The 23,494-nt window shown below is 36.0% G+C and overlaps 1 protein-coding gene across 1 annotated transcript; it reads right to left on the bottom strand.

Moving 5' to 3' along the window:
• Positions 1 to 14,618: 14,618 nt before the first annotated feature.
• On the bottom strand, positions 14,619 to 21,856 carry btc (betacellulin, epidermal growth factor family member). The gene is made up of 6 exons (XM_039687883.2): positions 21,612 to 21,856; positions 21,150 to 21,254; positions 18,372 to 18,489; positions 18,143 to 18,289; positions 17,898 to 18,031; positions 14,619 to 15,683 (listed from the first exon to the last, which is right to left on the bottom strand). The coding sequence occupies exons 1-5, from the start codon at positions 21,649 to 21,651 to the stop codon at positions 17,899 to 17,901; spliced, it is 543 nt and encodes a 180-aa protein (XP_039543817.1). The 5' UTR covers positions 21,652 to 21,856; the 3' UTR covers positions 14,619 to 15,683; position 17,898.
• Positions 21,857 to 23,494: the final 1,638 nt, after the last annotated feature.

The following is a 23,494-nucleotide window of genomic DNA, read 5'->3' as shown; positions in this document are numbered from 1 at the left end:
CAACACTGGTACATTTATGCATTAAATATCAATTAAAGTATGTAAAAAAACAGGAACACATGCAGCACATATTGAATAAGCTTTGGTTCAAGGATTACAATTGTAAAGACGTTTGTTTTGACTGCTGTATAGTACAGCAAGGTCATGTTTCCATACAATTGACCTTCCCTCAAGGAAAAACATGCTCAGTGGCACTTTCCTTAATGTAGAAGACCTTGAGATACATAAATCCCTTTGACTTATTTTAGAACTGCATTCATTTTATTTAATCAATTATTAACTGATTATCAATTAGACAGCATAGTCAATCGGCGGCATACAGTACGAAATGCCATGTTCAGACAACTCTGTAATGCTAGTTGGAAAATGTTGTTGGTCTAATATATACCATGATTTACAGGCCTTATTCTCTTTTAAAATCCCTGTGCAAAACTTACAAACATGAAAACACTTGGCTTTGTTTCTCAGCTAAACGGTCAAAATGTAGTCATGACACTTTCAGTGATATGGCATATTTGCATGTGTTTGCAATTCATATATCAAATTAGAGATATTATTGGATCATCCTGTTTGAAGTGTTTCTGCACTTTAATGATATCATCATGATTAAGAAAGCACTGTCTCAATTAACACCTCCCGTCTTCATGCATAAAGTTTCAAATCAACACAGCCAAAGCGACATGATAGTAACTTTGCAGAGTCATTTTGAATGTATTGTCAGACTCCCAACAGTGTCAAGGCAATTAAAATCATCTTCTCACTGAGAAGCCTATAGTTTTGCTTAGAATTTCTTGCCAGTTGATAAAAGAAATTTGATTGCTCTTCTGATGAAAGGGAACTGACATGACTTGACGCTGCCTAATGAACAGATGAAAGCGAGAAGTGATCTCTCTTTGAGGACAGAAGAGACTCCAGCAGTCATTTTACGGATGTAAGTCTTATTTGAGTTGGTAAATTCAATGGCTTCGCCTTGGGGCAAAACACATCTGTTTATGTTTGACATTTCCAACGTTTCATGATAGATGACAGAATGAATTCCCAGCAAGCAATTTTTGTTTAAAAGCCGTCCAAACACAGCTCTTACATCTAGGCTAAAACAAGGACAAATTTGGGCTATCAGTGAAAATGTAATAGTAGTCTAAACCATATCCCAAGAAAAGACTAGTCATCACTTAGATAACAGGTCAAAGAACCTTGTAATATTACTGTTGACTTTGCTTACATGATGGAATATAATAAATTCATTTTGGCAAAAAATGACATGTAACCAAACTCAAGGTTATTTTGGCTTGAAGAGGGTTACTCATATCATAAAAACCATAAACACAATATAAATACTGTTCGTTTTCTCACACAAACCCCTCGTTTCATGTCTTGGGCCATCAATATGTACTTACAAAAAGAGCTCACCAAAATTTGACAGTTGAAGACTGGAAAAATGTTGCCTGGTCTGATGAGTCTCGATTTCTGTTGAGACATTCAGACGGTAGAATCGGGAGAATGAGAATGAGAAATGATAAACAGAACGAGAACATGGATCCATCATACCTTGTTACCACTGTGCAGGGTGGTGGGGGTGTAATGGTGTGGGGGATATTTTCTTGGCACACTTTAGGCCCCTTAGTGCCAATTGGGCATCGTTTAAATGCCACGGCCTACCTGAGTATTGTTTCTGACCATGTCCATCCCTTTATGGCCACCATATACCCATCCTCTGATGGCTACTTCCAGCAGGATAATGCACCATGTCACAAAGCTTGAAACATTTCAAGTTGGCTTCTTGAACATGACAATGAGTTCACTGTACTAAAATAGCCCCCACGGTCACCAGATCCCAACCCAATAAAGCATCTTTGGGATGTGGTGGAATGGGAGCTTCATGCCCTGGATGTGCATCCAACAAATTTCCATCAACTGCAAGATGCTATCAATATGGGCCAACATTTCTAAAGAATGCTTTCAGCACGTTGTTGAATAAATGCCATGTAGAATTAAGGCAGTTCTGAAGGCGAAAACCGCATAAAAGAAAATCATGAGAGGGGAAATATGGATAATCTCTGCAAAGTCCATCTGGGCTGTAAAAGTCTTATCAGTCTTGATGTGTTCTGTGACAGGACACCTTTTCTAGTGTTAGCTTCATTTGGGACGTAAGTTGCTGTTTTGGGCGGAAGTTCCATAGACCTTTTTTGGGAGAGTGAGTTTGCTGGATTATTATATAATGAATAATTTGTGTGTGTCTGATTTGTCCAGATACTACAACACTAAGGTTTCCTTTTGAAATTAGCTATTCCAAAACCTTGTGAGCTTCCTTGCTGCTAACTGCTATAGATATCATCCTAATAATCATGTAACTTAATTTGGTAAACTCTACTGGCAGCAACTCCACAGGCAAGTCACACAACTCTTACAGCCTTCACATCAATTATGATGCATTCAAATGCTGCATCAGTTCTTATTCCATGTCAGATATGAAAGTGAGGTTGTGAGGGATTTACCACTGTAAAAAGCTGTATAAATCTCCTAGATCACTTGAAATATTTAAATAAAAAAGATATTTGAGGTATTTCATCAGCAGAACCCAAAAACATTACATTGCAGTATAACCCATAGAAGAGATGTGTGTCTCATTAAATGGCACTGCTGTGAATAAGATTTATAGGGTTTTTTTTGTTGTGTTTTTGGAACAGAGCACTTGGTCATGTAATATAGCAAGGACAAAGAAAAACAATAAAAAATGTTCCTTTCCACAATAAGGTGTGACATTTTCAATGTAATCCAGAAAGATTCAAATACTGCTTCGTCATCTTCAGTTTATTAAGTTTGACATTTAAATCTAACTTTTCTCTGAATTCTCTGAAATGAATATCGAAGGCTATCATTGTCAATAATGTGTAGGAATATGTACTGAATAATGTAATCAATGGTAAAAGGAATGCAATTTCATTGATGGAAAGAAACTGAATATACAAAGAAAGTTTGTAAAAAAAAATTAATAAAAAAAAAAATAACTGTAAAGTGTACCAAAATATGAAGTACATTTTATACAAAATAATTGGGAAAAAATGCTAAAAATAAAAATAAAAATAAAAAAAATCAAAGTCAAATGTCTAAACAAGATGTATTGCCAGAATAATTCTGTAAAAAAAAAAATGTAGCCATTTACAAAAAATAAAATAAAAATAAAAAATAAAAAAACAATTACACTGGCAAATTCAATAGCCTTTTCCTGCTGAATTAGCAAGGTCATGCTGCTACTAAAATCGGTTTTAATGGTTTTAACACGCTGATATCCACCATATAAACACTAGTGTCCACACTGTCTTGAACCTAAGCGAAGCGGGGTGTAGATGACAGGACAAAGAGGAAAGATTCAAAGTAGACTTTTATAAAGGAACACAAACCATTAGCAAACCCAGATCACATTTTAATGAGAACAGACACCAGAAGACTGAAACACATACAGCTAGAGAGAAAACAAAACTACATGAGAAAACAAAGAGAACTAATTAAGCAACAGCTAAATACAATAGCTAATAAAATGAGTAACCAGTGACAAATTAACAAGCACAGGCAGGAAGACGGTACTACGCAATACAACGTCCAAACACAAAGGAACTGTTACACACTCATAGATTTTCCACATGCTAAGGTTAATTCTACAGTTCTGTATAAGTTGCATGATGTCAAGCACACAAATACAAAACACCAACACTAAAATAATGCAATAACCTTTTTTTTTTTAAAAGCGGTAGTTAGTGTGTAATGTTGCTGTTTGAGCATAAACAACATCTGCAGTTACAACGTTCAAAGCTAAAAAGAGATATTTTCTTTTAAAGAAATCCTTTTAAAGGGTTAGTTCACCCAAAAATAAAAATTAAGTCATTAATTACTCACCTCCATGCTGACCTTCATTCATCTTCAGAACACAAATGAAGATATTTTTGATTGAAAGGTGGATCACTGCTACAGTCTCCAAAGGGATTGAAACTTTGACAGCCCATAAGTCAATGAAGAAAATGCTTAAATATTCCATGTGACAACAGTGGCTCAACTATAAGTTTATCAAGCGTCGAGAATACTTTTTGTGCGGAAATAAAGCAAAAATAACAACTTTATTCGACTATTACATTTCTTCCTTCTGGGCCTGAGACGAGAGTTGAAGAGATTTCCACTACGCATGTGCGAGAATTGCGCAAGAAGTAGTAGAAAAAAAAACGTAGTTCTCGTTAGAGAGATCGCAAATCTCTTGAATTCTCGTCTCAGGCCCAGAAGGAAAAGAAATAGTTGAATAAAGTCGTTATTTTTGTTTTATTTCCGCACAAAAAGTATTCTCGTCGCTTGATAAACTTATAGTTGATAGGTGAAAGAGCTCTCTGTGGCAGCCCCCAGATTGTGGAATAAACTTCGTTGGAATGCTACAACATTACCGAGTTTAAACTGAAACTGTTAAAAACCCATCTTTTTTCTTCATTGGTGTATGTTAATTTAGCTTAATTGTTAATGTATTAGTTAATACTTTAATGTATTCTCCGTGCTGCAGAAGAAAGTTGATCTGATTCCCCCCTCCGGTCCTGTGTTCTGACCGACGCTCCAGGGCGAGAACTACCAACACAGTCTCATGAAAGTGCGTATCTATACCACGATTGTCATTTCTCGTGGCATTTATACGACAAAAATGATTTTTGCGTGTAGGTATGCTACGCACTGCTAAAAAACCCTCCCTGTAGATTCAGGGGGAAGGGGGGTGGGAGTTCGTACTTATACGTGAAAAAGTGCGTATCATATGCACGCGAAAAACGCGTAGCCTACACGCAAAAACTAGTTTTGGCGTATTTTATTTACACTAGAAATGACATTCGTGCTATAGACACGAACTCTATAAGCACCCTTTCTCTCATTGTCTTGAGTTCATGTGGAATCGGTAAAGCAGACGCTCCAGAAGACCTGTGAGGATGGGGTGAAGGAGGGGTAGGCTACTTTCAAAAACCGTAACCATTCCCTGAAAAGCAATCGGAACATTTTTATTGAGCTGTTTAATGTACTCAAAAGAAACTTTATTTGAGCAGAGGGCCCTTGGGGCTTTATGTTCATAATATCTTCCCAGATCTTGCTCAAATATCAGAGATCTTTTAGCTGAATATATGCTGAATGATAGAACTTCCTCCCAAAGCAGCAGGATTTCAGAACAAGTCTGCTGTTTAATTACCTCTGGCCTTTCTCATGTATTTTCCATCAAAAGTTCCACAGCTCCTTCGATTGATTTTAAAGTCGCAGGATATCTTACTTTTCATGAGTTGTGCAATTATATGAAAGAAACTTATATGAAAGAAACTTACATTATAGTGGCTTAAGAAAAAATGCCACAGAAAATTATTTAGTTGTGCACCTGTCATTTGATGTGTAATACTGTACTTACTTTATAAGGAATAAAGCGGAAGCATTCACATAGGATAGCATATTGAGACAATGAGTCACTTCAAAACATTTCATAACAACTGAACAACAAAATCCACACAATGCCTTCAAATGGACAAATTTGTTGAGAATAATATGCAAATTTAATGGATATAGGCTACTGCAAAATTAAACATATATTTTTTATGACGCAGCATTTTTCCTTTTTTTCTGTATTATTTATAAAACAATTACCAAACCATTTTACATTATTTAAACTTGCATGAATATATTTGACCAACATGAAAATGTTAAGACAAACTATTTTCTTAACATTAATTTTAACATAATAACATGTATAGTCTTTATACAACACTTAGACTTAAAATACCTTAACTGTATAATTACATCACATTAGTTTTTTTATCATTTGTTTGAATTATCATGCACCATTAAGACAGCTTACTTTTGAAGTATATAATGCTGTTTTTATCAATTTGCATACGAGGATAGGATGGTGTTTTATGCATAGCTTAATTTGAGATTGGCCCGCCTGTCATTACATTCTCCCCAAGTTCAAAGAGACGCCAACATCAATATCATTCTTTCTTCCTCACCATCTTTCATCAGTCATGCACAACTGACTTATGATGACAGTGGAATATATGCAAGAACTGTATGAATTTTTATTTTCCTTGCATTTTAATAAAAATTTTCTTACTCATGCACAAAAAGTATGTTTTAACAACATACTAATATAATATTTAAAAAATCTCTTTTGTCATAAGTTTCCATAGTCAAATATATCTGAGCATAACTTTGAGGAAAGGCAAATGTTCAAATGAGTTTGGTATTTGTGATTTTTTTTCTGCAATCCACTGTTCGGAAATTATGCAAGTTTTTTATATTCTTCAAGATCTTACAGTTAACAAGACATTCCGCAGGGATCAAAGATTGTGCCATTCACAGTCCCACTCTTTATTTCAATTAAGTTCACTTCTTTATTTCAAGTGTTTAGAGAATTTGCTTTGAATATATTTTTCTATTGAAGAAAGTTTTAGAAAAGAAAGTGTAAATGTGATTCAGAAATTTTGATAAAAATGTAAATTCACTATCTTTTAAAAGATGCTCAGGGTTAAAAAATAAATAAATAAATAAATAAATAAAAATAATGTATTTTTTTAATAAAAAAAAAATCCCCCTCATTTTTGTTATCATTGGAGAAAAATTCAGTCTGTTTTGACACTATACCCAAAGACCAAAATATAATACAATAGTGTTTAATGGTGTCTGTTGTTTATGTGACCCTGCCAACAAAGGACAGTTCAATGGGTCAGTGTAGACCACTGAAGACATTTTAAACAGCACTTGATTGATTGATTTAAATGCTTGTCACATTACAAGAAAAAAATATGATGTTTTAAATAAAAAAAGAGAATTTCTTAAAATTTTAGAGCAGTCTTAAAGAGAATTTTAGAGCAGGTCTTATTAGAGAACATCTTCCCTACTGTTTTTTTTACATCCAGGTGAGCTGCAGGTTCAGCAGGGGTTGGCACTGCCTTTGATCTGTAGGGAAGAATATCATCCATTCTGGACAAAAAGACAAAGAAGTCAAAAAACAAATTTGTCTGAAATAGTTAGAATGAAGAAAAGAGACAAATTCCATGTAACCTACCTTTAGAGACACACAACACCCCCACACATCCATAATGAAAAGAGAGATGATGGAACTAAAAGATCCTTCATTTTCTCTCTTCCACCAACTGGACAATTAGTATCTGCACCTACAGAGCTGACATCAAAGTATAGATGTGGGTTGTTGGGTCAGTGAGTGCTTAGTGGCCCATGGGAAATAGTGACCACAGCACATGGCTTTCTTCTACTTGCTCCATGTGATTTTATAGCCTATCTATCTTTGCTCATCCTTGGGGACTGAGTGGGCTTTTTTCAATGTGTGTGTGGTTCAGGGATAGGCCTGTAGCGGATTGAAGGTTCATTCTTCTGAACACAAATAATGCACATTCCTTCTGAAATCCAAAGCTTTTAGACTCTGTCTTTTGCTCATATTACAAAGTCCCTTAAATGTTCGCTATAAGCTACAAGCTTTAAAATTTGTTGATACTTCTATTAGTATTTTTATAAAACAGGAAAGTTATATTTCATGGCCAGAAAGAGATCCTTTCTTGCGAGTGGATATTTTCTCTTGAGGTTTGATGAAAGATCGTACGAACAGTTTGCCGGACAAAACGATAACAAATTAATTCTGTAACGGTTCTCCTTGGAATCGATCTATCCTAGACAATTGACATATTAATATTTAGTTATAATTCGTTGTGACTGATTATTGATTGATATATACAATTGATCTATTTTTGCCTATCTGTATGGAAAATTGATCATAATCCGTTGTATTTAAAGCAGCAGTTTGCAAGATTTCCATTTTGGTCAAACTGTGACCCCTAGAGTCGCTGTGGAGTACTTGTACTGCCATAAATAGCAGATGTCTCTGCACTCACGGCCTGATCCCCTCCCCCTGTATACCGGTACCTGTTCAGTAGGATGGAAGTTGTAACGAGTGGAAATAAGGTGTGGCCCCTTTAAGAGCTGCGCCCTGTTGAACTGTCGGCAGTCTGTATTGTATGCGCCTCGAACACCGCATGTATACAGCGCCGGGTTCCAGTTCTGGCCTCTTCGGCCCGGAGGTAAAGGTCAGGCTCAGAAGTCGTCCTAGGCGATGCGACACTTCCTCCTCAAAGTTTCAAAAGACCCCCAAAGACTCCCTAAGTTTCAGGCGGTTATAGAGACTTCGGTGCGAAGTGACGTGGGTCACGTGTACAGCTGCTATTTTCTAGTTCTGAAAAAGACGGCAATATCAGACCCATTTTAGATCTGAGACACTTGAACAGAGCTCTCATGAGACAGCCATTTATAAAATCACAAATCACGTTCACGTGCATGGACGTGGCGCTCTCCCCCATGAGGCTTCATGCTGAATTATCTCGACAACTGGCTGATTCTAGCTCAGTCGAGAAATGTACTGTTACGGTTCTTTGATTCTGAACCATTTGCAGTGTGGGTCTCAGAATTACGGAGGCGTATTGCATTCACTTGAAGAAAAAAAAATCTACTCTGTTTTTCTGAATTAAAGAGTTAAGTTTTCATGAGAAAAAAAAATTTGCTCTGTTTTTCTGAATTAACGAGTTAATTTTTCATGGATTTTTTTTTGCTCTGTTTTTCTGAATGAACGAGTTAATTTTTCATGGAATTTTTTTTTTTGCTCTGTTTTTCTGAATTAACTCGCTAATTCAGAAAAACAGAGCAAAAACTTTTTTTCTCACGAAAAATTAACTCATTAATTCAGAAAAACAGAGCAAAAAAAATGTTCTCATGAAAAATTAACTCATTAATTCAGAAAAACAGAGCAAAATATTTTTTTCTCATGAAAAATTAACTCATTAATTCAGAAAAACACAGCAAAAAAAAAAAAAAAAAAATCCATAAAAAATTAACTCATTAATTCAGAAAAACAGAGCAAAAACTTTTTTTCTCATGAAAAATTAACTCGTTAATTCAGAAAAACAGAGCAAAATATTTTTTTTCTCATGAAAAATTAACTCATTAATTCAGAAAAACACAGCAAAAAAAAAAAAAAAAAAATCCATAAAAAATTAACTCATTAATTCAGAAAAACAGAGCAAAAACTTTTTTTCTCATGAAAAATTAACTCGTTAATTCAGAAAAACAGAGTAGATTTTTTTTTCTTCAAGTGAATGCAATACGCCTCTGTACAGAATCAATCTATCCAATAGCAAACTGAATCCCAGCCAGAGTGTGATCTTTCTGGGCACAGTTATCGACTCTATGGCTATGAGAGCGCGCCTCACAACAGAGCGTGCGCTTTCTATTCAACAGCTTGCAGCCTCTTTCAAGGCAGGCGAGCGCTCACGCCTAAAAAAGTTTCAGAGACTTTGGGGGCTCATGGCAGCTGTGTCATCAGTGCTCGGCTTGGGACTACTGTGCCAGCCGCTCGTGGTGGTCAGGCAGCCTATTAGTCGTGGTGAATCACGGTTGTCTTCGGACACTGATTCCCTGGCTGGCTCAAAACTGGTATCTTGAGGGCGTGAGTTCTGGTGTGACTTCCAATAGGAAGGTGGTTTTCACAGACGGAGTGTTACACGAGGCTGTCTGTTTCCGGCCTCTGGTTGGGCACGGAGCAGAGCTTACACATCAACTGCCTGGAAATGAAAGCGGTTTGTCTGGCTCTCAAAGCTTTTCTGCCAAACATCAGGGGACACCAGGTGTTAGCCCGGACAATACATCTGTGATTTCTTACATAAATCGCCAGGGCGGCGTCAGGTTGGGCAGCCTGTGTGCCCTAGGAAGGACATATAGCCTCAGGATGCAAACTTCCGTTTGAGAAGCACCCACTATTTATGACGAATCATTAAACTTCAACACTATGCCTCAAGGAAAACAACCATGTGATCTCATATATTTCAGCATATACCATTTACACACTGAGAAAAATAAATGGTGTAAGTTGAAGATAACGGACTACTGACATTTAAACTTAAGAGGGGGAATAAATTTGTACAGGCCAAATGTGACAGGAAATCTCACTCAGATGCTAATTCAGTTGCTCCTCGTCACGCTGTCAGCATGATATCTGAGCCAAATAAGAATAATGAGCAACACCTCTCACATCGCACCGCATGATGCATGTGTTCATTAAATACAACAATATTTGCACAACACTCTTTATAAATAAATAAAAATAAATAAAATGCTGCTTTATTCGAGCGGTCGGTGTTTGGGCATAGTCTTTTTTCTAATATTAAATTATGCTTGTTCCCTTGTTGCTCCACTTGTTCTGTTCACCTTCCATTGTACAGTTCCCCAGCAATTTTGGTATTACTATACAAGTTGGTTGTAGTTATATAAGTTATAGAATGACTACATGAACTTCAGACCAAATCATTCAGTCCCAGCCTGTGCTTTCAGCAAACAAGTCATCTCAAAAACACCAAAGTAAATCTCACTTTGGATGAAATAAATATAGCTTGATGTGAATTGTGAATGCTTGCAAAGTGTCAGCGTGACAAAGTTCCTGTGTGAATATGATGGCTATAAAAGCTTTTATGAGAAGCAAATACAGCCCCATCTGTTCCGATACAAAGTCAACTCTGCAGCTGACATCCTTGTTATTAAGTAATAGTGTGACGGATGTGTTTGAAAATACACTCTGATGGTTCACTACACAAAACACATTCCCCTTGCTCCCTGCACTTAGCAATTTTCTGAATGACTACCCCAGTGATTACTGTCTTTTGACAAGTCAAACATAAACAGATCTATACTGAGACAGAAAATTATCAATAACTCAATTGTGTGCATGTATAATAATTGCTTGTGATTAGCAATTTACTTCAAATGGATCATGCCCATCTTCATTTAAATTGATTTTTATTTTTGTTATATTAAACAAGCCACATATACCTCAATTATTTTTTTTATTATTTATTTGAGCAGTTATCAATAAACAAATATCAAATATTGTAAATATTAATCTTTTGGCCCTCGTTCGATGGCCCAGACCAATGGTTGAGAAATTTCTTTACATCTCCCCCTTTTCTCTGGGTTGTGTCTAAAAAATATATGATAAATATATTTAGTGTATTGTCAAGTTATTACTAATTGTGAAGGAACAGGATATTTAGTCTGCCTTTGAGACAAAAAGGATGTCTGACTATGTTCATTCTTCCCAACATAAAATCTTGCTGTTACCATGACAATTTAAACTCAGGCTGCAGACCTCAAAACAATTTATATGTGCATCTATATGAGCTCACAATATTTGACCTACAAGAAGAGATAAGCTAAAAATATATGATAAGCAGATATGTAGGTCTATTTTAAATGCTTATTTGTTTATTTATAAGACAGGATCATCACTTAATGGATCCCGATTAAGCATTGTCTGCTTTTTCTAGTTTATCTTTTTTCAATATTGAATCATCCTTAAACACACTCCAGTTACAAGTGTTTCACATCATTGCCTAAAAATAACAGCAATTTCAAATAACCTTAAAGGGATACTCCACTTTTTTTTGGAAATAGGCTCATTTTACAACTAGAGTTAAACAGTTGAGTTTTACTGTTTTCAAATCCATTCAGCCGATTTTCTGATATTTAGAAGAATATCAGTAAGACAGTTTCTGGTCTCATTAACTTCCATAGTAGGAAAAAAAATATACTATGGAAGTCAATGAGACCAGAAACTGTCTGGTTGCTGATATTCTTCTAAATATATCAGTAACCAGACAGTTTCTGGTCTCATTAACTTCCATAGGAAAGAAAAATATACAACGCATTCTCACCCCAAGGCGTCACCTTTGACCATGCTTCAATATTTGACGCTTTAGGCGCCCCCTTTAGCCGCCCCCTTTAGCGTCACTTACGTACATGACGTGATCCCACAGCGTCATCTAACTGACTAAGGAAAGCGTCAGTTAGATGACACGGTTAGGTTTAGGAGTGGGGTGGGGGTTGGGTACACGCAATCCTAGGGCATCATCTAACTGAGGCTAAAGGGCGCCTAAAGCGTCAGATATTGAAGCATGGTCAAAATGCTTCCCAAGGCGTCAGTTAGGTGACGCCTTGGGGGTGAGCATGGGCTGAAATATACTATGGAAGTCAATGAGACCAGAAACTGTCTGCTTACTGATATTGTTCTAAATATCAGAAAATCGGCTGAATGGATTCAAAAACTCTGGGGAGTTGTAAAATGAGCCTATTTCCAAAAAAAGTGGGGTATCCCTTTAACATCCACTGACTTTTTTTTATGTAACCCCCCATTACCGTTGTTATCACTTGTTATTGTAGAAGGGAATTGCTCCTGCAGTCACCTATTGAAGGTATCTTTGCCCTTATATAAAATGTGTAAGTCATGCTGACAATCCCATGTATACTTTTACACACTAGAAGGAATGAAACATCATTCACTTTTAAGACCATGTCAAGATCAGTTCAAAAGACCTTGAGAATAATATAAAGAACCAGTCTGCCAAATGGACCAAATCTCTATTCACTGGGTCAAAGCATGGTCAATTACTCAAAGCCACCTGCTACAAGAGCAATCTCGAGTTCTGGTCAAGCTCTCCACACCTCTCTGACAAAACACAAATGGACTTCCAGCTTTCCGACAATTATGCTGTCCATTGGCTAGCTATGCACAATAACTTCTCATGTCGTCCTGTATGGCAGTGTATCTTTTTTTAAATGATAAGGGTTGCCTCCAAAATTGTATACTTCCCAATAGTAGGCAAAAACTAGTATATGTGACTAAAGAAGTATGTCCGAATTATACCCGTAAAAGAGTAGGCAAAAGTACCCGGATGACCTACTGTGTCCAGAGAGATTCTGAAGTGTGCATGCGATGGGCGATTTACTATCCCATGAGGCCATGCACGGGAGAGGATTTGAACTGATTTTGGTAGATCATCTGAACAACCCCCTGGAAAAGTACTTTCTGAATAGGGCTAAAGACTCAAGCATGGATCTTACTGAGGCTAGAAAGAGGGCTCAGGACCATCTCCAGTACACCATCTGCCAGAACGGTCAGCCACTAGAGCGGTGTGTGGAGGACTTTTTCAGTTTTTCAGAGTATTCCCATCTGGTGAGCTGGAGGAATTCTACAATCAATGCCTGCTTTTGGATAGGAGTGGATGATGATTAATTTCAGTTTCTTGCTCCAGCTAAATGTTATCTACCCTTAGTTAGTTGTATTAACTACATCCTCCAGCTCAATAGTTTTGATTTTTTGATTAAGTTAAAGATGACACTACACACACTGATCCAGTCCCATTCGAGAGCATATGGGCGCTCCAGCTCACGCCGAGCCTGCTACCGAACCCTCCACATCTCAACTTTAGGACCATCACCCCCATCCCTCCAGTCTCCCCTCAAGCCTAGAAAATGGGTTTGAACAGCACCGACCTGCAGCAAAGGTTCCCCTCTCAGGTCCGAACATCCAGAGTCTGCTCCCAATTCTGTTCCAGTGAGAGAAATTCCCTAGTCCGTTCTAGTGAGTGAAATTCCCGAGTCCGTTCCAGTAATGAAATCTCAGAGATGGTTTCAAAGAAGGATATCCAAAAGAAGGAAACCCCGTTCTAAAGACTGAAAGTCTAGAACTGTTTAAAACAGTTCTCATAAATAAAAAAAGTAAAAAACTCTAGCTGTTTTTTATACTGCCAAGGGCATAGCTCGTGCCTCGTGCCAAAAGCGTGGTGAGCTGAAACTTGCGTACTTCACGAAGTATGGAACATCCAATAGGAAAATTCAACTCCGTAGCCACCGTTCAACCTGAAGAGGGCAGCACTAAGACGTTTTTACACCATATATTGTAGAAATAAAACACTTTATACACAAATGTCAAAAAAAGTTACTCGAATCAATGACTGGTATTAATAAAGATCCATTCTTCCAGATCATTAACTAAAAAAAGTTGGTTTAGGGTTAAGTTACTCTTTAATTTAAGTAATTATTCACAAAACATAGTTCTTCTAAATATTGTTCATAAGAATTCTAACTAATTGTTTTTTTGAGATTGTCTTGTCAATGAATCAGTTGATTCTTTTCACAAAAGCAGTCTGAGTGAGACTCACCTTACATTTGCGTTTTCTGCTGCTTTAGTTCAGGGGAATTTTTGCCAAATTAAACATTCGACACAGGTCATTGCTACAGGTGGAATAAAAGTTTAAATGGGCCTTAGATCATATGATCTATCACAACTTTTACATCTTGCAACAACAAAAAAAATACTTTTGAAAATATCAAAAACTCAGGCTTGAAATCAATGCATACTGTTGCCTGGTTAAGTGATGCTCTGTTACATTTGACACCACTCTGATAAATATCATGGAAACACTTCTGCCTCACAAGGTTCCACCAACCGAGGAGCTGGATTCCTATCGTTCTCCAATCACTGACATCCAGCCAAGAAGAGCTATTTATGGCTGTGTTGAAACACGAGGTCTGCCTGTGCTGGTCACAACCGCACTGACTGACTTCGAAAGCTTCGAGTAATAAAAGTTCTTAAGACTTCTTCAAAGCTTTTTTTTTATAATGATAACGGCTGAATAATCCCAGACTGGATGTTTGAGGGCAGTTGAAACTAGGGTGAAAAACAAACAATTAAGCAGATGGAACATTTCTTGGAAGCAGGGTTGGATGAGTTTAGAGTTTATTCTAACCAAGCACCTTTGCACATTCCATGGACATTTTCCACCTTGGCGTAAAGAAATGTTTATGTGTCACATTCATATCATTTACAGAACATAATGCGAGCAATTACATTTTACAAAAAAAAAAAAAAAAATCCATCACTTAAAACCACTGGAGGCTGGAGCACCCACTGAAAATCAGACTTTCTTGTGTAACAATACTCACACGAATTTATAAAGACATTTTAGAGTATGAAGTAAATACAGCTTTGCATTTAAAGAAAATCTCAAAAATATTTAGTGCTTCAAAATCTGAACAGCATGTGAAACATACACCTAGCTTTACATCACCAACAAATAACATTTCTCCAAACTGTATCTAACAGGACACAAATACATACAATTATTCTTTTTCATTAAAGAAGTTTCACTAAATATTTTTGAACAAATTGCAAATCTTTATTTATTTATTATACTTTTCTGTCAAAAAGCTCAATAAAGAAAACAAAAATACTTTGTCACATATATACATGGTAATTTTCCTTCACAATTTACTTAATATCTTCTTTTAAAATCAAACATTTTATATTTACATGTTAATAAATAAATCAAAGTTAATAGAATATTTTGGTCCTTTACTGTCAGGAGAACTATTTTCAGAAACTGCTTAAACTGTTAATTTCATTAATCAATTTAACGTTCTATGGAATTATTTTTTCAATATTCTGTGCTTCGTATGCAATAGAAATAGGTCAACATGTATAGGCTTTGTTTGCATTCAGCATATTGAACAGCACCACTTTGTCACTACAGCCACCCTGAAGGCATATTTGTTCAGTTCATCGACACTTTTTTTCTGAAAAGTATAAAAATCTTTTGTGGCATGAAGAATGAGGTAAACAGTAGCACACAGATTGGCAAAGGTTGCCTGACACACCATATCTCCAAAATTCATTTAAATTCCACTCAGGATTATTATACTGTAAAGCAATGCATTCATCACTTGGCAGGACAAATCCACAATTCCAGGCCATTCCCAACCCTGGCAGGATCACCTCTCTGTTTTTACTGAAACAAAAAAGATCATTGATTAGACCCATCTATTTGAACTTAAAGTTGACCCGACTTCTAAGCAACCAAGGTCAGAACAGCATCACAACATTTCCCCACGTCAAACAAACATTTTGCTTTTTGTGTTCATAATTACCTTTGCAAAGCATGCTGTGCACATATAAAATGCTTTTGGCATGAACTAAGAGAGGATGACAAGTCAAGGTCCTGTATGTTATGGAAAAACTGTCATGCAGTTTTATAGAGCCTAGTGCAGAATACAGATCAATTTCTGATTGAAGCAGATATTTAATTTTATAATAAGATGGACATTTTGTTTCATATGAATCAGAGAACAAGTGGTTATGATGGTGGATCAAGCATGAAAAAAAATAAATAAAAATATTCTCTAATTAAAGGGAGAAAACTGGCGTAAACACTTGTGCATCCAAATCCAATTTCGTGATATTTGATCTTTAATGCTCATAATCTCAAAAGTTTTGGACTTACATAAGGGAATATAAATGGTTATTGAATTACAAATGGTTTTTGGTGCACTATCCTTTTAATAAAGGCTAGACAAAATAAGATGCCAATTTAAAAATCCCAAGGGGCCATTTACACCACACCACAACATTTTCAACTTAAAATGGAAAACTTTTTATAACTTTCTATTATGTGTTTAGTCTATAGGCACGTAGTGTTTCTTTATAAGGCTGGCATGCAGAATACAACGTTTTAGCCATTTTTGCAGACCCTTGTGAACGGCGATCGTTTTGACAACGTTTTCGTTGTTGTACACACTTGTTTTCAATACTTCCACGCATGCCAGCATAATGAAACTTGGTGCATTTACTAGTTGCCAATTCAACACTATAGAGATAAAATAATATGCCAAAATTCAGAAATCTTTGTACGATATAGCTGAACATTTATTTTACCATAGCAAAAGTACATTTCTCGCTTAATTTAATTTTTCATCTATTTTTTGTTTATTTAAAACTAGACAAATCTGATATTATTTTAATCTCCAATCTGTTGTTTAACAGTTCATTTAGTTCTTTAATGCATCACTAACTAGCAAAAGACACTAGCAGGGTTTAATCCCCAGTTGTCAAGGCGGGGCATGTTGTCACACTGTGTTACAATGTGCCCCAATCAGAAATATACTATTATATTCTATACTTTTATGAATTCTATTTAGAAAACATGAGAAACATGTAAATAAAGACTGAGAGTCAATGTTCAGGAATTATTCATTATTATTTAGTTTTGAACTATGCTGTATGGCTGTGTTTTCCTGTGCGTTTGTTGTGAAACCAAAAAATGTGTTTATTTTTAATTATTAAAAAATGCCATTATTTAATATTAAAAAGTTAATAACTGTATTTTATTAAGAAAATATTTAGGTTTGAATTGTTTTTTTTATATTTCTTGTGTATATATATATATATATATATATATATTTTTTTTTTTTTTTTTTTTTTATTAGATCAGATAGCATTAGTCATATGGTTATGTTACAATGAACCCCACACGTTACAATGTACCACACTCGTGGGGCATGTTGTCACATTTCACTTCCATTCTTTCATGGTAAATCAAGAAAAAAAATTTACACTGTATTAATAAAACAAAACCACATAATTGTACTAGACATGTGGGAAATTAATGTGGAAAAAAATAAATACTCTAGACCCCAAATAGATTTACACAAACTGAGAAAATCAAAAAGCGTTACGTTGTGCCCCGCCCTCCCCTACCCTATAAAAAAAAGTAACAACACCGATTTCATTAAATACAGGTTCATTTAAAACAAAGATAAATCAGAGGGGTACCTCATGATGGATGAGATACATGATACATGATGGCTCACGATACAGCAATTCTGCAATAATCAATATATTGCTAGACAATCCTTTAATGACATCACTAATATTGGTCTAACTATAAAAACTAAATATTTTTTCTCCCACCCCTAGTTTGTACTTATGTAGTGAAATTTTAGTTGCAAACAGCATGAAGAGACATTCAGAAATCAATAATAAACCAATTCATTAAAATATATTGTTTTGTATGATGATAAACTATTTTGGTATTGCATTGGGTTGTCACTTGAGTCCTAAACTATACTGTTGAACCACTGTTTTCCATGATCTGAACAGAGAGTGGCCCTAATGCAATACGCGGTTAATGCTAAATGAACGAGACAAGAGAAGAATAAATACTCACCTCATACAGCATTAGTGTCGCAGGTGTCGACCGGAGCAGCTAAAGCTTCATGTGTGTATAGTGAACTGAGCTTCTCATCTTCATTACTTGTTTCCTTTTTTCTCTTCTTCTTTCTACATGGGTTATATCGTTTACTGTGAAACAAAGTAGGGAGACGGTAAAAAGAACAACATTAAAAATTAAATAAACACTGAAGACCGACACTTGAAGGTACAATGATCTTAATAGTGTAACACATCACTCACTGTGTACAAACGTATAAGAAGACGATGAGCAAAATCAGAAAGACCAATCCTGCGACCACACATGCGATGACTATTTTTCTTCGTTCTCCCACTTGGTAATTAAGATCAAGATATTCACACCTAGAGCCAATATATCCCATTTCACATCTGTGGAAAAGTGTAAAAAAAAAATTATTCAACTTTTACTTGAGCTCTAATTGGTTGAGTGATGGGCAGGTCAAAGTCTCACCTGCATGAAGGAGTGTTCTGCTCCTCCACAAAACGGCAATCACCATGGATACAGTAATGCTTATATTCCTTTGGACACTTAGAGAAGTGACCACTCCATTTGTGGTCATCTTTTGAATCTGTATAGATTTAAAGCAGGGATACATATCACCATCAAACATGTAAACTAATGTTCAAAACCTATCTACCTATCAAGATCTATCATAGCTTAATGTTTTTAGAAAGCTGTCTGATACAGTTTTTTAAAACTTTTCTATTTTAATTTATTTCTTTTTTAAAGCTGAATTTTCAGCATCATTACTCTAGCCTCCAGTGTCACAAGATCCTTCTGAAATCAATCTAATATGATGATTTGGTGCTCATTAAATATGTCTTATTTCTATCAATGTTGACAACAGTCAATGTCAACAGTCAACAGTGCTTAATGTTTTGTGGAAACTGTGATACTTTTTTTGAAAGTTTGAAAGAACAGCATTTATTTTGAAATATATGTATATTTTTAAAAGCAATTAAAAGTAGTGTAATAGAAACAAAAATTCAGTCCAATAATTACTTTCACGTTATTATGGTCGATATTAAAATGTTATACTATTTTGTCTGATTAAATAAAAATTGACACAAAAAACTAAAATCAGTCAAGTGAATTTAGGGATTCATGAAAAAAAAAAAGTGTTATTGTGTTTTTAAAGGTAAACTTTAGGTGTGAGTTAGCTAATGGCAAATGTAAAAATAAGTCAATAACAAACAATGTAAATGTAAACCTGGGCCCGTATTCATAAAGATTCTAAGAATCCTCTCAGAAAACTCTTAATTTAGCTTAAAAACTTTTACGTAGGAGTCTTAGCTTGAGAGCGATTCGGGACCAATCTGAGACCAACTCTGAGTAAGGAAAAGACAAAAATTCTCATCTTTGTGAAGAGGCGGGGCTGACCCTGTTGCTATGTATGACACAATCTTTTGAAGACTGTGATTGGTTGGTTGTCCAAGAAGGAAAAAAAGAGCAATTTAAAGTATAGAGTTTACTCACACACGCACACACACACACATTATATATATATATATATATATATATATATATATATATATATATATATATATGTATATAAATCTTTATTTTTACCATGCTGTTAATTTCCTAAGCTATTTGATTGGCTTAGAATGATAAAATATGTTCCACTCTTTCCAACACTGATTGCGGTCTATTTGATTGCTGTCTGATTGCTGTTGGTTTTAATATAGCAAACATGTAGCCTGGTTAAAACCAAACCATTCTCAATTGTAACGGTCTGGCAAAGCGTCATAGACAAATCATTTCCAGAGGGGCGTCGGAGAAACATCTCCGAGTGTTTGCTCGGTTTTTAACAAAAAAAGAAAAGTTCAAATTACTTAAAACATACGCAATGGCTGATTCGAAAGAGTGATGTTCAACCGCGACATCCATTGGCTATAAAATCTGCTTCTAAATCCCAGCGCTGTCGTCATCGTGTAAAGCTCGCCCCAACGTTTCTGATTGGTGCCTCAATTTCGACGGATTGGAAATGGGCTTGAATTGAGCTAACTTTCAGAGCAAATCTAAATTTGCCGGAAGTTGTCTGGGTTTTCCCAGGCTAGCAAACATAAAATAAAAAACAAGAAAGACGAGAAATCCTGACTGGACAGAAGAACAGTGTTTACTGTTAGCCCAGTTAGTATATGAACACTAGGCCATCATTAAAGGAAAATTCGGGCCGGGTCACAGCACGGAGCAAGAAGCAGACATGGGAGCTTATAGCGCAAATTATTAACAGTTCATTCCCCTACTTGTGCACACCAGGGAAGCCTGCTATTAAGATGCTTTCTCAAATTTTTCTTTACTAGGATTTTTTCTTTAATTTTAAAAGTAAACGCCTACATTTCTAAGAATTTTCTTCAAATTTAACACTAGGAGCTACTCTTTGCACTAAGATTCTTTATGAATACGTGCCCTGGTGCTTGGTTGGGCTCTTTGTTGTCACATGATTCCCAGTTATTCTTGTGTTGCGTTTTTTTGTTATGTTTTTATTGGTTAATTGTTTCATTGCGTTCAGGTGTTTATCACTTGCTCATCAGTAGTCTATGTATTTATAGCCCCCATTTTGCCATGCTTAGTCAAGGTAATGGTTAAGCTATTGCTTTGTTTGTTCACTTTTTGAATTATGGAATAAACTGCATTTGGGCTCAGAAAACTGACTCGACTTTGGTGGAACGGTTACAGTCTATATATTGTGCTTTTGTGCATCAGAGTAATGTTATTAGGGTTGTCCGTTTACTCATTTACAATATATTGTGACCGTCGTTATACAAGGCACTGTAAAAGCCAAACTCAGTTCAAAGGACCGAGCTAGAAAAGAAACCGCTCTACCGAAACTGAAACTTGAGCTCTGACTTCAGAATGAACTAAAAGTTGAATGGGAAAGGATCTAATTGCAACCTCTGACCACATGTAACGTGATCTGAGGATTGATTGATATACAGAGATGCTAAACTTGAGCTTGAGAGTATTATCTATTCTTAAAAAACATTACAAGGTTTGAAGGGGATTAAGAAGATGAATTGTTATAATAACAGTCCAATTGTCCTCACTTAACAGATTATAATTGTCCTCCATGTTAATCAAATGCTTTCACAGAATTTTGTGATTAATAACACCAGCTTTTTAATGCTATACAAATATATTTTAATCCAATACCCTATTTATCTCTTAAGCTGGTGGCCATGCTATCAAGTCTTATGTCAGTCCCAGGGGGCCATTGATATTTACCTGTGCAGTTGCTGCTGTTGTCATGGGGATTGCAGGACACAGTCCCATTCGCCTGTGCATTTGTGGTATTCCATTCAGCCTGGGAGTATTTGCATAGGACAACAGCTGAGGGCAAACAACAAACTAATCACAGCTGGCTCCATACATGTCTCCAGAACTGTGGGATTAGATTGCTTTGCAGGCAAATGTTACACTGGGTTATATAAGCCACTTCATCGTGGCTAAACTTTAAAATCCCTCCCTCTATGATTAACTATAAACTACATTCCAGTGCTAAAAATAGAAACTGGCATAATGGTGTTAAAGAAGATACTCAACTCTTGATGTCACGAGCACATTAATAAATGCAATAAAGAGCTATAAGGAAAAGTTGGCAAACGGGTAATTCTACAATCTATTGCTGCTTTGTAGACAGAGCACAGTTAAAGGCGTTGAATACAAAGCAACAATGGTGAATCGTACCTGAGATTATTCCCCAAATCAACATACGCGTCATGTCCATTTGTGTTTCGCGTCGCGCGTCAAACTGAAGACTTCGATCCCCGTGTTGCTTCAGGTTCAGTTGTCATGTCGTTCATTTTAGAGCGATTATTTTATTGAGTCGCTTATAACTTTTCAGCAGTCTTCCCAAAGTTTCCTTTCGGGTTTCCTCAAGAGGAGAGACTGACGGATTGACTGATAATAAACGAAGGCGTGCGTGGGAGGGGCTAGTTAGTTTTCCACGCCTTTACGTGTGAATGACTTCGGGATTTTATATGACTTTTATTAGGCAAAGGATTCATAATATTGGTGCATATTGTATAAAATTGAGCATTGTCTACACGTGGATAGCATATAATTACTTTATGATGCTTAGCCTACATTGCAAAAAACATTTCACTTTCAATCACAGATAGCTATGGTTAAAGAATACAAATAGGCTACATGTTATTATTATTTTTTTTTTTTACACAAAAAGAATCGACATCCCTTACTGTTGTGTTGACCATTGAAAAACCAAACTCCTAGACTCCAAATATGTATAGCAATATAGGCAAAGAATGGCAGCAAGGTTTAGAGAGAGAGAGAGAGGCCAAACACATTCAAGGATTTTTATTCAGTGCTGAAAATGTAATGAGCATCACAATCTTCAAGTGGAATACTGACAGGTCTGTCTGACAGCTTGTTGAAAAAAAAGAAAAGTTTTCTCAGAAGAAGAATGAAAAAGAAAGAAGTCAGACAGAATGTTTTCAGATTATTGAGCCACAAATTTTGAGAAATTTGGGAGAACAAACTGTCAATGTTCATGTATTTTAAAAGCTAGTAGCCTATATGTTTAAGCTATGATTTATTATATGTTTACAAGAATGGGAAAAAGTTAACACACTTCATGTGTTTGAAAACCCCTGGTTCACTGAGTCATTCGTTTGTACTTTAAGGGTAAGCCTGAGTCTCTGCCTTGCCTAAATCCCCTCATGTTTCCAGACGACGCCTCTTAATGAAGCTGCAGGGCTCTCAAGTTTTGAAGACAGGCTAGAGTGACATTTGGTCAGGTCTTGGAAATGGTGGTGTGTCATTAATAATATTATTAGTGTTTATGTTGTTATCGATAATTGCTCAGACTTGCAGAAGAAAAAAAATTACACGTCACTGACAATTCAACTAAATACAAAGTATTTATTAAATTACCACGTGTGTGTGTGTGTGTGTGTGTGTGTGTGTGTGTGTGTGTGTGTGTGTGTGTGTGTGTGTGTGTGTGTTGCCTTTTTGGACTCCTTTATCTATGGGCCTACCCTTTTCGCCACCCTCCGGGCCAGCATCCTAACCTGGCCTATTTAGGGGGCTTTCCTCTCAGGGCCGATGAGAGGATACTTAATTGCTTTTTACCTGACATCTTTGAAAGAAAGAAGCAATGATATGCATCCATGGCCCGGATTTAATTATAAAATATGACATGATTTTAAAAGTCAACTATAACATCAACTATGCAATACACTTTTAAGCCCATATGGAGAGAGAAATTATTATAATGTGACAATATGTCAGTCATCATGTGATGAGGGAAATATGACTAGGCCTCAGGCTGTAAAACTGTTGGCTAAGTTACAGACACTCATGAAAAACTGAAGCTAATTATCTGGGAAACATTCTCTAACAGCAGTCAAGTTGTCATTGTTCATGTCAAACAAGTTGTGAAGTTGTTGAAACATTAAAACAGGAGATGACGATTACTCCTCCTTGCTCAAACTCAAAGGCTGTGTCCGATTTCTCCCACTACTCACTATACTGAACTATATAGTGAGCTCGCCATTTTGTAGTGCTGTCCGAATAGTGATGATTATTATACCCTATATAGTCCACTCAAT

This window comes from Pimephales promelas, chromosome 19, assembly GCF_988280905.1.
Source record: "Pimephales promelas chromosome 19, fPimPro1.hap1.1, whole genome shotgun sequence".
In the NCBI taxonomy this organism is placed as follows: Eukaryota; Metazoa; Chordata; class Actinopteri; order Cypriniformes; family Leuciscidae; genus Pimephales; species Pimephales promelas.
This window is presented reverse-complemented; position numbering and strand designations above follow the sequence as displayed.